Source organism: Hemitrygon akajei, chromosome 11 (assembly GCF_048418815.1).
Source record: "Hemitrygon akajei chromosome 11, sHemAka1.3, whole genome shotgun sequence".
NCBI lineage: Eukaryota > Metazoa > Chordata > Chondrichthyes > Myliobatiformes > Dasyatidae > Hemitrygon > Hemitrygon akajei.
Genome location: NC_133134.1, coordinates 69,101,740 through 69,114,829, shown reverse-complemented (window position 1 = coordinate 69,114,829; position 13,090 = coordinate 69,101,740). Strand labels below are relative to the sequence as shown.

The following is a 13,090-nucleotide window of genomic DNA, read 5'->3' as shown; positions in this document are numbered from 1 at the left end:
GATTTTCAATATAATAGGCTTTATGGCAGGCCATTTGTAAGTACGAGTTGTCCGTAAGTCGGATGTTCGTAACTCGGGGACTGCCTGTAGTTCTGATTAACTTTTTTATATATTGCAAGGTTGGCTTGGAGTTGGGTAGTGGGAGGGTGGGGTGATAACTAACTTTACATGATTCTACTGTGGGTGCTTTGCTTAATTTGTTATGAATTGTACTTTGATATGTTTGTTTTGCACCGTATAAACCTCTTTTTCTTTTTTTTTGTTCTGTTCCATTGTAAAAACTCATAAAAAAGAGTAAATTTATCTTAAGTGTATATATGTCACCATATACAACCCTGAGATTCACTTTCTTGCAAGTGGTGCGGGTCTTGAGCCCCCTGTACCTTCTTCCTGATGGCAGCTACAGGAAGCGTCTCTGAAGATCGATACTGCTTTCCTGCGATAAGATAAGGAAGTAGAGGCACTGCTATGCTTTCTGCGTAATTGCACTTATGAGTGGGCCCAGGACAGGTCTTCCGAAATAATAACATTGAGGAATTTAAAGTTGCTGACCCTCTCCACCTCTGATCTTCTGATGAGGACTGGCTGATGGATTTCTAGTTTTCTCCTCCTGAAGTCAATAATCAGCTCTTTAGTCTTACTAACATCGTTGTCAGCCAGATTTTCAATCTTCCTCCTATATGCTGATTCATCACCACCTTTGATTCAGTCCAAAACAGGCTTGAGTATGGCATTGGAGCCATATAGTCATAAGAATAAAGCGAGTACAGCAGAGGGCTAAGCACACAGCCTTGAGATGCACTTGTGCTGATGGAAATCATGAAGATGTTGTTGCCAATCCAAACTGTCTGGGGTCTGCAAGTGAGGAAATCGAGGATTCAACTGCACAAGGAGGTACTGAGGCCAAGGTCTTGAAGCTTATTGATTGGTTTTGAGGGGATGTTGGTATTGAATGCTCAAACTGTAGTCAATAAAGAGCATCCTGATGTATGCATCTTTGCGCTCCAGATGTTGGAGTGTCAAGTAAAGAGTAAATGAGAAGTCATCTGCTGTGGACCTGCTGTTCCAGTAGGCAAATTGAGGCAGATCCAAATCACCTTTTAGGCTGGAGCTGAAAAACTCTCAAAGCACTTCATCATTATGGATGCAAGTGCTGCTGGACGATAGTCATTGAAGCAGGTGGGTACCACACACTGCTGAAGCAAGAGGTTAAAGATCTCAGTGAACACTCCAGCAAGTTGATCAGCACAAGTCTTTAGTGCCTGGCCAGGTTCTGTTTGGGATGGGTGCTTTTTGTGGGTACACCCTCCTGAAGTCTGCCTACATGTCTGCCTCAGAGACTGCAATCACAGGATTATCAGGGTTGCAGGAGTTCATGATGGTTCTTCCTTGTTTTGACTGTCAAAGCGAGCATCGAAGGCATTGAAGTGAAGCATTGTTGTCACCCATGTTTTCACAAACAACATAGCAAAAGATAAAGTACAAAAGGGCAAAAACTTTGGTTATATCAACTTGTTTTTAAATTTAAATGTTCAGATCACAGACAGCAAAATAAATCTTTATTTAGTCTTTAACTAGACTTAACTCATTTATTTTGTCAACCTATAATATTTTCAGCTGCTGAGAATCATACTGCCTACATTACAAACTAAACATATTTTGTATTCAATTGTCGCACTCGCACTTCAGTTTAAAATTTGTGCATTCCAAATCTCACTCCAGGTACTTGAACACAAATATCTGAGTGAACACTTGGGGAAGACTTGGGGAAATACTGTGCTGACAGAATTAACATCAGCTGATTTGCTAAATTGTGGCCATCTCTCCTGCATGGGTGGATGGCAATATTACTCAGACTAGAGTTGTTTTTCCTGGCATCTCACTAATGTTTAGCTCACTATCAACATCACAAAAACTCATCTTCTGATCTTTATCATGTTGCTGCCTGTGAGGCTTTGCTGTGTTCAAGTTGACTTTCCTACTGTGACTGTACTCAGAAGGCACATAACTGTAAAACAAAAATTATTTGGGATGAATCAAAGCTACAAATTCTTCTTTATTTCTCAAATGACATAGTACAAAATGAATTTAAAACAATGCTTTTTCACTTGCGCCAATTGCTTCTTTATTCTCTGCAATGCTCTTTAAGGTACTTTGTTTATATTTCAAGATCTGACAAACTAGGAATCAAAACATAACAGTAATTGCTAAGACTCCAGTTTCACTCAGATATAGGGTTAGTGCAGATAAGAGTCAGCCCTGCTCTGCCAGTATGGTGAAATACAAGGGGACAAATAGTCTATTCCTATTTCCTTTAAACAAGAGCAAGAAATGTTACAGAACCTTGTAAATCCTCGCCATGTTTAACAGAGAAAATAATCTAAGCACAGAAATCTTTGATAAACACAGAGCTTATTAAGCGATCCAAAAAGTAATAGAACAGTAATATCCAGCTTCAAGTTAGATATCTTGAGACAGTTAGAGACAGTGAATATATTGAACAAAAATGATTCAGAATCAGCCTTTAAAAAGGAGTTAGGTGAATATGTTTGGTGATAGAGGACTGTTAAGCATTGTAGAAGTATTAATTGCATGTTTGTTTATTCAGGAAAATAATGAATGATAAAATTTAGTACAGGTAGTACAGTACCCCCTTATCCCAAAATGATTGGGGCTGGAAGTGTTTCAGATTTTGGATTTTGGAATATATAATGAGATAGCTTGGGATCATCATCATTTCTGATTTTGAATTTATGTGCTACTGGTAAGCAGTCCTTGTCTTACAGTTGTTCATCACACACATGTACATAACCAAGAATTATTACGTACCATTAATATAATGAAAGTATAATGTGTGCAAGGTAACAAAAACAGCACAGCAGCATCGGGAGAATACCCGAATCAGCTGTTAAACACCGACAGACAACGGCAGGCTTTCAGTCAATACTGACAATGCCACGTTTTGATTAAAAGGTTACAAAGTCAAAGTACTTTTATTATTAACAAATGTATAGATTATACAACCTACAGATTTGTTTGCTCACAGGCAGCCACAAAGCAAGAAACCTGAAGAACCCAATTTTAATAAGAGAAAGACCAAAACCACCCCTCTGAGAAAGACAGGAAAAACATGCACACGTCATGCAAACAACAGCATTCCAAACCAGATCGAGTCCTTAGATCCACTGCCTGGAACAGCCAGAGTAGACCCAAGACTCAATCTCAGTTCATCATATTTGTGGGCACAAATGGCATGAAACTCGCAGCCACCAGAGCAGTTCACAGCCTCGGTGCTGCAGAGAGAGGAGTGAACATCACAGGAGAGCAAGCGAAATCAACCCAACCCTTTTCTCCTGCCCCGACACTCGGGCCTTCCAGTCTGTCGAGACCAGCATTTAAATTATCCAAACACTGGGGAGTGCTTCATTCTAGAACCCAGATCCCAGATCCCACTTGGGCTGCACAGACCAAAGCCATTCTCGATCTCTCTAAATCAGCTCAGTGCCTGGAGCGATCTAACCTTCCACGTGGGTTAGGCGGACAGTCATCGAACCTCTTCCACATCGACTCCTCTCCATATCACTCACTCCATCACCAATAGTCATACCAACTCTGTCTGTGACCCCATGAACACGCTTTGCGATGCACCCACACGGCCCATTCTACAAATCAGCTTCACTTCTGCTTGCTTCTTCGTTGTTTGTGGTGATAGTTTACTACAATTTACTTCAGAAAAGGTGTTGTTAATGAAGTTTTTAGTCAAATTTCTTGTCTTTCCAACTATCCGTGAGCTGTTGCTCACATTTGGTAGTGCAATCTTAAACCGGAAGATTCCCAAAAAAAAAATCACAGTACACTACATCTGTATTTTACCTTTTTTGAGGTTTATGTAAACAATCAACATCATGGTTCTGGTGATCAGCAAACTCTTTAAAAATTTAATGCTGTGCCTTTTCTCAAATTTCTGCAACCTGCCTACTGAATATTCACATTTACCTTCAATTTTCAGTTCATCATGATAGATCTTTGCTTATTTCATGATCAGCACTAAATGGGACATTTTCACTCCAATGCTGACAATACACAATTATGATGTTCAGTTTTCATTTTATGCAATTTTTCTATTTTTCAATAACTTATATTCACTACTGTCAGGTGCACATCACCTAGAAAACTTCCCAGTGGTTTGTGGAATTTTCCATTTGTGACATCATGTCAGCACTCAAAAAAAATTCAGATCTTGGAATTTCGGATTCAAATACTTGCTTGTTTGCATTAAACTCACCACACAGTTTCAACTGGGAATGATACTGTGCTCCTGAACTTTAGTTGCAGAATTTTGACAAATCAAAATGGCAAAAGTAGCTACAAGGATAGGGTCATTCGGACATCTGGGCAACTTCTCCGAACAATACCTTGAGAAACTAACCAGGAAATAGGTTGGTCATGTGTACTGAGGCAGGATTAATTAACAGATGCAGCTCCACCTGCCAAGTCTTTCCAACATCCTCTGAATTTAATTTAAAAATGAAAGGTGCTGTTTTAATACATAGAAAATTCTGAGGGAGTCAGACCCAAAGGAATGGTTCAGACAAGAGTTTACCCATTTAAGACAGATAATGAGGATAATTTTTTTACTCCCAGGAGGTTCAGTGTTTATGGAACTTTCCAGGGAACCACAGAAGCCACAAATGACTGAATATATTATATGCAAATATAGATTCTGGTCAATTAACTCAATTACTAGGAAGAGGTAGGGAAGTGGAAATGAGACAATGCTCAGATCAGCCATGTTCTTGTTGAATGCCAGAGCAGGCTTACAGAGCATTTACTCATTATCCATAATTTTCATTATATCATAATCTAGCAGTCTGTTCAACCATGCATACAGGCTTTAAAAAAGCCTAAATGTCAATAAAATTGAAGACATATAGTGCAAGATATTACCAAAGATGAAGAGAGAATTAATCTCAGGGTAGCACGTAACAGCAAAAGGTAAAGTGCTGGAAATACCTACAATGTAAAAGGAACGGCCGTGGAATTTTCAGGATGGTGTGGATATGTTCAAAGTAAACCTATGGCAAAATGGACATTTGCTTTCCCTACACCAGCTCTAAGCCCATAGTCTCAGCTTGACTTTACTCTGTATATACTCACAACTGGTCTGTGTTATATTACACTTGGCTAAATTGTTCTATTTATGTAGTTCAATGTGATCAGAGCAACACACACACGCACGCACGCACACACACACACACACACACACACACACAGTGCTGGAGGAACTCAGCAGGCCAGGCAGCATCTATGGAAGAAAAAGTACAGTTGACGTTTCTGTATTTTTGAATAACCAAAAATAAGGGGTTAGAGAAGTAATTATACAAACAAAACAGTAGTCATGAAACACAATGGCTGTTAATTCTCAGTTATTATGAGAGGGTTATTGAAATAAATGAGATACTTCAACTTGTGACATCTTATAGAGATATACAAGAAATAAAGCACAATAGACACTTGGATTGATTCAGTACTTCCGGGACAACTAGGGGAGACACGAGTAGTAGCAGAACTCTCAATGGATACGACTAAATATTTTCGTTTCAGCCTGTTTAAATGAACTATCACTGAAACAATACTGATTGTGGACGGATGCGCCCTCGTAGAATTCCACGAAGGAAGCATGGTCAGGGATACAAATGCGTTTAAAGAAACGGGGTTTTAAACTCCCAATACTGACTATCTTGCTGGCAAATATGCAGTCTCTGGTGAATAAAATTGATGATCTCAGAGCTGGGGTGCTGAATCAGAGGGATATTACGACCACGTGTGTCCTTTGTTTCACGGAATCCTGGTTAACCCCTTCCATCCCAGATGCAGCCATTCAGATCGACGGGTTTACTATACACTATATATAGATTTATACGATAGATCTATAGAGTCTTTCAAAAGCAGAGGTGCAGGAGTATGCCTTATGATCAACTCTTCTTGGTGCACAAATATATCAGTGCTGTCCCAATTCTGCTCACCTGACCTGGAATATCTAGTGGTTAAGTGCCATCCTTTTTACCTACTGCTGGAGTTCTCCAGGATCATTTTGGTAGCGGTATACATTCCACCTCAGGCCAATATCAGTCAGGCTTTAGATGATCTGAGTAATGGGATCAACATGCATGAAACAGCTCACCCTAATGCCCCCTCCATCATTTTGGGAGACTTTAACCAGATCAGTCTGCAAAAGATCACTAAGCAATTACCATCAACAGATCACTCACAATATTAGAGGAAACAACACACATTGTTACACCACAAACAAGAATGCCTACCATGCTATACCATGCCCTCACTTTGGGAAGTCTGATCACCTGGCTGTACTTCTACTCCCTGAGTATAGGCAGAGATTGAAGACTGCAGCACTAGTAGTGAGGACCAAGGTCTGGACAAGGGAAGCACAGAAGCGCCTACAGGACTGCTTTGAATCAGTGGACTGGACTGTATTCATTGTTACCGACTTCATTAAAACCTGTGTGGATGAGTGTATGCCTAGAAAGACTTACCGTACATTCCCAAACCAAAAGCCATAAATGAACCAGGAGGTATGTCGTCTGCAGAAGGCTAGATCTGTGGCATTCAAGTCTGACGACCCAGGCCTGTACTAGAAAACCAGGTATGATTTGTGGAGGGCTATTTCAAGGGCGAAGAGACAATTTTGAATGAGGGTGGTGACAGTGGATGTTCGACAACTCTAGCAGGGTTTGCAAGACATTACTTCCTACAAAGCAAAACCCAATAGCATGAATGATAGCGATGCTTCACTACCAGATGAGCTCAAGGCCTTCTATGCCCACTTTGAAAGGGAGAACACAACTATAGCTGTGAAGATCCATGCTACACCTCATGATCCTGTGATCTCTGTCTCAGAGGCCGATGTTAGGCTGTCTTTAAAGAAAGTGAACCCTCGCAAGGCAGAAGGTCCCAATGGGGTACTTGGTAAGGCTCTGAAAACCTCTACCAACCAACTGGAGGGAATATTAAGGGGCATTATCAACCTCTCACTGCTAAGGGCAGAGGTTTCCACTTGCTTCAAAAAGGCAGCAATACCAGTGCCTAAGAGTAATAATACCAGCTGCCTTAATGACTATCATCCAGTAGCACTCACATCTATAATGACAAAATGCTTTGAGAGGTTGGTCATGACTAGACTGAACTTCTGCCTCAGCAAGGAACTGGACCCATTGCAATTTGCCCATCACCACAATAGTTTAACAGCAGATGCAATCTCAATGGCTCTTCACATGGCCTTAGACCACGTGGACACCACAAACACCTATGTCAGGATGCTGTTCATCAACTATAGCTCAGCATTTAATACCATCATTCCCACAATCCTGATTGAGAAGTTGCAGAACCTGGGCCTCTGTACCTCCCTCTGCAATTGGATCCCTTCTTAGCTGGAAGACCACAATCTGTGTGAATTGGTGATAACATGTCCTCCTTGCTGACGATCATCACTGGTGCACCTCAGGGGTGTGTGCTTAGCACACTGCTCTACTCTCTATATTCCTATGACTGTGTGGTTAGGCATAGTTCAAATACCATCTATAAATTTGCTGATGATACAGCCAATGTTGGTAGAATCTCAGATGATGACAACAGGGCATACCGGAGCGAGATATGCCAGCTAATGGAGTGGTGTCGCAGCAATAACATGGCACTCAACGTCAGTAAGATGAAAGAGCTGATTGTGGTCTTCTGGAAGGGTAAGACGAAGGAATCGTCTTATCGAGGGATCAGAATTGGAGAGAGTGAGCAGCTTCAAGTTCCTGGGTGTCAAGATCGCTGAGGATCAAACCTGGTCCCAACATATTGATGCAGTTATAAAGAAGGCAAGACAACAACTATACTTCATTAGGAGTCTGAAGAGATTTGGTATGTCAACAAACACACTCAAAAACTTCTGTAGATGTACTGTGGGGAGCATTCTGACAGGCTGCATCTCTGTCTGGTATGGAGGGGAGGGGGGCTACTACACAGGATTGAAAGAAGTTGTAGAGGGTTGCAAACTTAGTCAGCTCCATCTTGGGTACTAGCCTACAAAGTACCCAGGACACCTTCAGGGCGCAGTGTCTCAGAAAGGCAGCGTCCATTATTAAAGACCTCTAGCACCCAGGGCATGTCCTTTTCTCACTGTTACCATCAGGTAGGAGATACAGAAGCCTGAAGCCACACTCTCAGTGATTCAGGAACAGCTTCTTCCCTTCTGCCATCCGATTCCTAACTGGACATTGAACCCTTGGACACTACCTCACTTTTGTAATATATATTATTTCTGTTTTTTGCATGATTTTTAATCTATTCAATATACATATACTGTTATTTATTTATTTATTCTATATTATGTATTGCTGCTGCTGAGTTAACAAATTTCACGACACATGCCATTGATTATAAACCTGATTCAGATTCTGAGCCTTGTCTGCAAAGGAAGGTGATATTGGTTCAAAACTTGCAGGAAAGGGATCTTCCCACAAATATTACTCAAAGCCACGAGTAAGAGAACACAAAGTAGCAGGTGACTACTGTTTTAAGCATGGGGGGAGGGGTGGTCATGGTCATTCACTGACAAATCTGGTCCTGTCTAAGTGTCACGTACCCCGCGACGGGTTAATGAACCAGCAGAAATAGAAAACACCGTGAAGCCTGGTATTGCTATAAACTAATACTATTTATTAGTAACTATGCAATACAGTAATATAAATGCCGATATATCAAACAAGTTAGCGATAGATATATATATATATATATATATATATATATATATATAAAAGTGTGGAAATAGGAAAACCAAGCTTCTTCAAGCCTAGGGGTAAATGGGTACAGTCTTACGATGATGAGTGAAGTTCAGTTCAGTTCGTGGTATTGAGTCGAGTAATGATGGAGAGAGAGTGAGGGAGTTTTGAGTCTCCAGGTAAGCTGACGTCATCAATCGTCCCGTTGTCCTCCGAAATCCTTTGGAAGTCACCAACTGTGACTACAACACAGGGGACCATTCTTCTGTGGTGGAATTATTAACCCAGGCGAGGGTTGGACACATGAATAATTCCCCACCGGTCACACCTTTTTCACACTGCGAGAGCTACTGATCGATTCTCCTGATCGATCCTCCAAAACCCACCTTTTCTGTGGGCACAACAAAGCTCATTCAGTGTCCAAAACCATGTGTCTGTAGGTCTTTTTATCTCACCATGCTGAACACCAGCTATCTATCAAACAGCTCCTCCCTTCTCTCTGTAAGGATACAGAAGCTGACAGTGTCCTTGTAAAAGTGTAAACGTGCTTGCAGAGAAATCATAACACCATCTCCGAGCAGCCTTTGCCTCTCTCTCTTAATAACAAGGTGTCCGGGGATGAATAACAACTCCCTCTCTCTTTCAGGACCCCGTCACACTAAGCAAGTGCGTGATTAACAGCCCACTGCCTTTCACGCTGCTGACTCACAACTGCACTGTCAGATTCAGCTCAAGCTGCAGCATCATGTTTGCTGATAATATGACACTGCTTGGCCTCATCAACAAAAGTGATGAGCTGGCAGACAGAAAGGAGGTTCAGAGCTTTATCAAATGATGTGAGAACAACAACCTGAGACTCTATGTGAACAAGACAAAAGAGAAGATTGTGAGCTTCAGAAAGTATAGATCAGCCACTCTCCAATGCACTTCAATGGCTCTGCCATGGAGAGAATGAAGAGCACAAAGTTCCTTGGAGTTTACATAACAGATGATTTAACCTGGACCCACACCACCACCTCATTAGTGAAGGTGGCACAGCAGCATCTACGCTTTAAGGAGACTGAGATGCACAAGGCTCCCCAGCCCCATTCTAACAACTTTCTATAGAAGCACCATCAAGAGTGTCCTATCTGGCCATATCATTGTGTGGTACAGAGGCTGTAAGGCACTGGACCGCAAGACCCTACGGAGGACAGTTAAAACCACTAATAGGATCACCGAGGTCTCCCTGCCCTTTATTTGTGACATTTACTAGGAGCATTGCAGATGAAAGGCCCAAAGCATTGTTGAGGATCCCCACCACCCACCCCACAATCTCTTTAACCCACTACCGTCAGGACGGAGATACAAATGTATCAGGACTAGGACTAGGACTGCTAGGCTGGGTAACAGCTTCTTCCCCCAGGCTGTGAGACTAATGAATACTCTGCCACTACTGAGTCTTATCACTAAGTCAGCAAGCTGTTTACTGTTTACCTGTGCTGCATACAATTTGAATTATATTTTATTAACTTATTTATGTCAATATTTTAGTTTTCGTGCTATGTGTGTTGTGTTTTGTGGGTGCACCATGGTCTGGAGGAACATTATTTTGTTTAGTTGTATACATGTACAGTCAAGATTACCATAAACCTGAACTTGAAAATGGAATCAAAGATCTGTCTGCCAACTAGCTCATGCAGAGACTAAACAAGAGAAAATCTGCAGATGCTGGAACTTCATGGAACATCCACAAAAGGCTGAAACCTTCAGTCACAATTCCAAACAACACATCGTATCTGAACATGTAATACCAGAAACAACACTCACCCATTGATGGTCTCTTTACTTTCTGCACGAATGAAGTACTGTTTTTCTGGTGTTATGATACACACAGAGTTCTTCTGAGCTGTCTTACTCTCTCCATCAGTAACATCGGTAGAGAGATTCATATTGATGGTACCTTGCGGAAGAGTGGTAGGCTGTTTAGAGCAAAAAGAATCCTGAGCATATTTTTCTGAGTATTTTACGGTTTTACATAAAAACAAACCACATTAAAACTATATTTCAATTGTTAGTGAATAGATGTCATTTTTATCATTTTATACAGCCAACTCAATTCCCTACTTCAAATCTTAGACAAGTCAAAGGCACTCATATAAATCCACGTTGTGAAATATTCATCTGGAATTAATCCTTTTCCTTAAAATTAATGCTTGCACGTTTATTGTCTTACTGTGAATTGGTCCACCGTCTTTGTCTTTGGTGGGCTGCTCTTCTCCCCCCACCATTCACCTGCCTCCAACACGCCCAAGTAAAATCCAACTAAAACTCTGCTGATGTTTTGTACATACAACACGTGTTCATTACTCTCTGATGTTTTGTACATACGACACGTGTTCATTACTCTCATTAGTCGTTTATCCATCGACAATTCAGTTTAAAAGATCTCAACCACAAACTTACATCCCTTTAAACCATTGTGCCTCACATCTTTCAACACTCTGTACAATCAATCTTTAAACATTGATCATATCAACTTCTCTAGATCAGTGTCAATGCTTATCTGGTCACACACAATGGGATATTTTCTGTATTTTTATAGGGCATCTCTAGAAACATGGCTGGTTAGTCCCTCACTAACAAGCCAATGGACAGCAGTGAGACCACCTTTCTCGAACTCCATATGTCTAGGGTCAATATAACTTAGGTCCCACTAGACCGGGGGAGCCAGGATGTTTCGACCATCTGCATCCCAATCTGAGCGACTACTGTATAAATGCTGCCCACATGCTATTACCTGTCGGTGAGGAATAACAGATCATCCACTGCACAGAATTATAAAGAAAGCATATTTACAAATTTCAGCTTTATTGAACTGTTAGTAGGAAAAAGAAAAGAAAAATAAATAGGGCCCATTATAGTTAACCCAGTCCATTCGTGTATAAGTTGGAGCTTATCTTGAAGTTTGTGGTCTACGTGAAAGCACACAACACCAAAGGTCTCTCAAAACCGATTACGAACAAATGGGCTCCCCCACAGGAGTATTGGTCCTTCCCCTTGAAGGAATTCATCTGCACAAAGCACCTTGTGGAACAGGGACAGCATCCTGAGCCATCTTCCCTCCTGTCTTCTAGTTTCCACCCAAAAGACTCTGACTCACATCAGTGTCCATCACATGCTAAAAGACTGCTCTTACGTAACTGCTAAAATGAAATACTTAGAGTATAGCAGTAAAAATCTTAACCAGGGTGTTACAATAAATAGATAAAAGGTGTTGAAATCAGCTTCACATTCTCTATATCCTGTAATTCCTAGTTTTGCTATAAAGCCATTGCTCACGTAACTAACATTTTAGAACAGGGATGAGGAGGAATTTCTTTAGCCAGAGGGTGGTAAATCTGTGAAATACATTACCACAGATGATTGTGGAGACCAAGTCATTGGGTATATTTAAAGCAGAGATTGATAGGTTCCTGTTTAGGAAGAGTGTCAAAGTTTACAGTGAAAAGGGAGGAGAATGGGTTGAGAGGGAAAATAAATCACCCTTGACAAATAGACTTACTGAGCTGAATGCTGCCCTCATCTTATGGTCGTATTGTAACCCCCACACGTATAATTGTACAACAAGTCTGTCTGTGCTGACCTATTCTTGCTTTGTCTGGAATACAGACATTATGTGCAGGTGGTATCTCATTATCTGAATACACTTTGCTATTTTTATGATTCTGTGATTTAATTCCATACATCCCAAAATTTTGAACCTTTCAGTACAAATAATGGGGTCCAGCCAATTATAAAACGTGGAAGTCAATAGGATGGCCTGAAACTTAAAAGGTATATTCATTAGGAGGTAGTGACCATAATATGATAAGTTTTAATCTACAGTTTGAGAGGGAGAAGGGAAAATCAGAAGCGTCAGTATTACAGTTGAACAAAGGCGACTATGGAGCCATGAGGGAGGAACTAGCCAAAGTTGACTGGAAGGATACCCTAGCAGGGATGACAGTGGAACAACAATGGCAGGTATTTCTGGGAATAATACAGAAGGTGTAGGATCAGTTCATTCCAAAGAGGAAAAAAGATTCTAAGGGGAGTAGGGGACAACCATGGCTAACAAGGGAAGTCAAGGACAGTATAAAAATAAAAGAGAAGTATAACATAGCAAAGATGAGCGGGAAGCTAGAGGATTGGGAAACTTTTAAAGAGCAACAGAAGATAACTAAAAAGGCAATACGGGGAGAAAAGATGAAGTACCAAGGTAAGCTAGCCAAGAATATAAAGGAGGATAGTAAAAGCTTCTTTAAGGTATGTGAAGAGGAAAA

At 40.9% G+C, this 13,090-nt stretch overlaps 1 protein-coding gene across 8 annotated transcripts in view; it reads right to left on the bottom strand.

The window, feature by feature from the left end:
• LOC140735685 (myosin phosphatase Rho-interacting protein-like) overlaps positions 1 to 13,090 on the bottom strand; it is a 307,455-nt gene that overhangs the window by 190,615 nt on the left and 103,750 nt on the right. For all 8 annotated transcript variants that reach the window (XM_073061042.1, XM_073061038.1, XM_073061039.1 and 5 more), the window contains exon 4: positions 10,596 to 10,747. In XM_073061042.1, coding sequence (XP_072917143.1) covers positions 10,596 to 10,747 — 152 coding nt within the window. The remainder of the gene's footprint in view (positions 1 to 10,595; positions 10,748 to 13,090) is intronic.